The sequence below is a fragment of the Malus domestica genome, chromosome 11 (genome assembly GCF_042453785.1).
Source record: "Malus domestica chromosome 11, GDT2T_hap1".
In the NCBI taxonomy this organism is placed as follows: Eukaryota; Viridiplantae; Streptophyta; class Magnoliopsida; order Rosales; family Rosaceae; genus Malus; species Malus domestica.
In genome coordinates, this window is record NC_091671.1 from 14838748 (window position 1) to 14840187 (window position 1440).

At 39.2% G+C, this 1440-nt stretch overlaps 1 protein-coding gene across 1 annotated transcript; it reads left to right on the forward strand.

Annotated features, from left to right (window-relative positions):
- Window positions 1–433: 433 nt before the first annotated feature.
- Window positions 434–932, forward strand: LOC139189444 (uncharacterized). Its single transcript, XM_070808399.1, has 2 exons — window positions 434–724; window positions 807–932. Exons 1-2 carry the CDS (start codon window positions 434–436, stop codon window positions 930–932), a joined length of 417 nt encoding a protein of 138 aa, XP_070664500.1.
- The last annotated feature ends 508 nt before the right edge of the window (window positions 933–1440 follow it).

Sequence of the window (1440 nt, forward strand, 5' to 3'; positions counted from 1 at the left end):
CGCGCACGCGCCCCACGCCCCCAACTTGCAACCGGAGCCCGACAGGAAGGGGGCCCAGCTTCAGGCCTTGTCGGCCACTCATCCGAGCCCAACGACTCTTTTCAAAATCAGACGGGCAGCATTTAAGGACTGTTGGTTGATCCAACGGTCCAGATTCAAACTTTATTTTTAAAAAATATGTTATTTTAAAATACATTGAATCCAACGGTTGAGATTGAATATACTCAAATCTAACGGTAAAAAAAAAGATCTAACGGCCCAAATTTAAATCCAACGGCTAAAATAATTAAATAAATTTATTTAACACAAAATTTACCCAAAAACTCTATAAATACCTATGTATTTGTTCAAACATCCCACAAAATTCAATTTTCTCCTACAATTCTTCCAATTTATCTTTCTATCATTTCTTTCCATTTCCAAATTGTTCAACATGGCAAGAGAGCATGTTAGAGGTCGTAATTGGACCTTTGAGGAAGATGTTTCTTTATGCTTGGCATGGGTTTCTGTTAGTGAAGATGTTGCAGTTGGCACAAATCAAAATAAAAAGGTTTTGTGGGATAAAATCATTGCAAAGTTTCAAGAAAACTGCAACGGCAGCGAACGAGACTGTGGTGGTGTTTATGATCGGTGGAAGACTATCAACAAAGCATGCACTTTATGGAAGGGAAGCTTAGAGAGAGCCATGGTTGGCATGCCTAGTGGAAGGAGCGCCATAGAAATTGTGAGTTTTTTTCTTGATATTTTATTTGTCATGTACATAATATTATTTTGCAACTAATTATTTTTATGTATTTTTTGCATAGGGTGACAAAGCAATGGAAATTTACAAGACAAGAGTAACACCAAAAAATCAAGTTTTTAAGTTGCAACATGCTTGGGACGTCTTCAAGGATTGTCCAAGGTGGGCAACCGATGCAGACCAACAATAGGGAAGATTATTTCAACGTGAAGTCGCACCGAGAAATGAAGGTGGCGATGAAGGTGTCGATGAAATGACCCCATCTCCTTCTTTAGCAAGGCCCCCGGAAAGAGATAAGCAAAAGGAAGCAAAGAGAAAAGGGAAGTCCCAAGATTTGACGAGTGGAGACTTTGCTACCGGAATTGCAAAATTGCACGAAACTCATAGCGCTCACCAAGAAGAAGCGGCCCGATTGCGTTTGCAAATGAAGGAAATCTCGGATAGGGAGGAAAATAGGTTTGAAATTGAATTCATGATGAAGGACCTCAGCAAATACACTCCAGAGAGGAAGAAGTTCTTACGTAATAAGCAAAAGGAAATTATGCGAAAGTCTGCCTCAAGGAGTATGTTTCAAGATGATGAATCCTCTGAACCCTATATCCCAACATTTCAACGAAGTCCATCACCAAGTGAAGATGGTGGATATGATTGTTAAGTTTATGTAGTGTATGAATTATGTGCTTTATTAATTAAGTTTA

What these genes read in the sequence shown, in the direction of transcription:
- LOC139189444 (XM_070808399.1), top strand. Translation starts at nt 434, where the DNA reads ATGGCAAGAGAGCATGTTAGAGGTCGTAATTGGACCTTTGAGGAAGAT. An exon ending in GAAGGAGCGCCATAGAAATT is followed by an intron (nt 725 to 806) that starts GTGAGTTTTTTT and finishes TTTTTTGCATAG; the next exon opens with GGTGACAAAGCAATGGAAAT.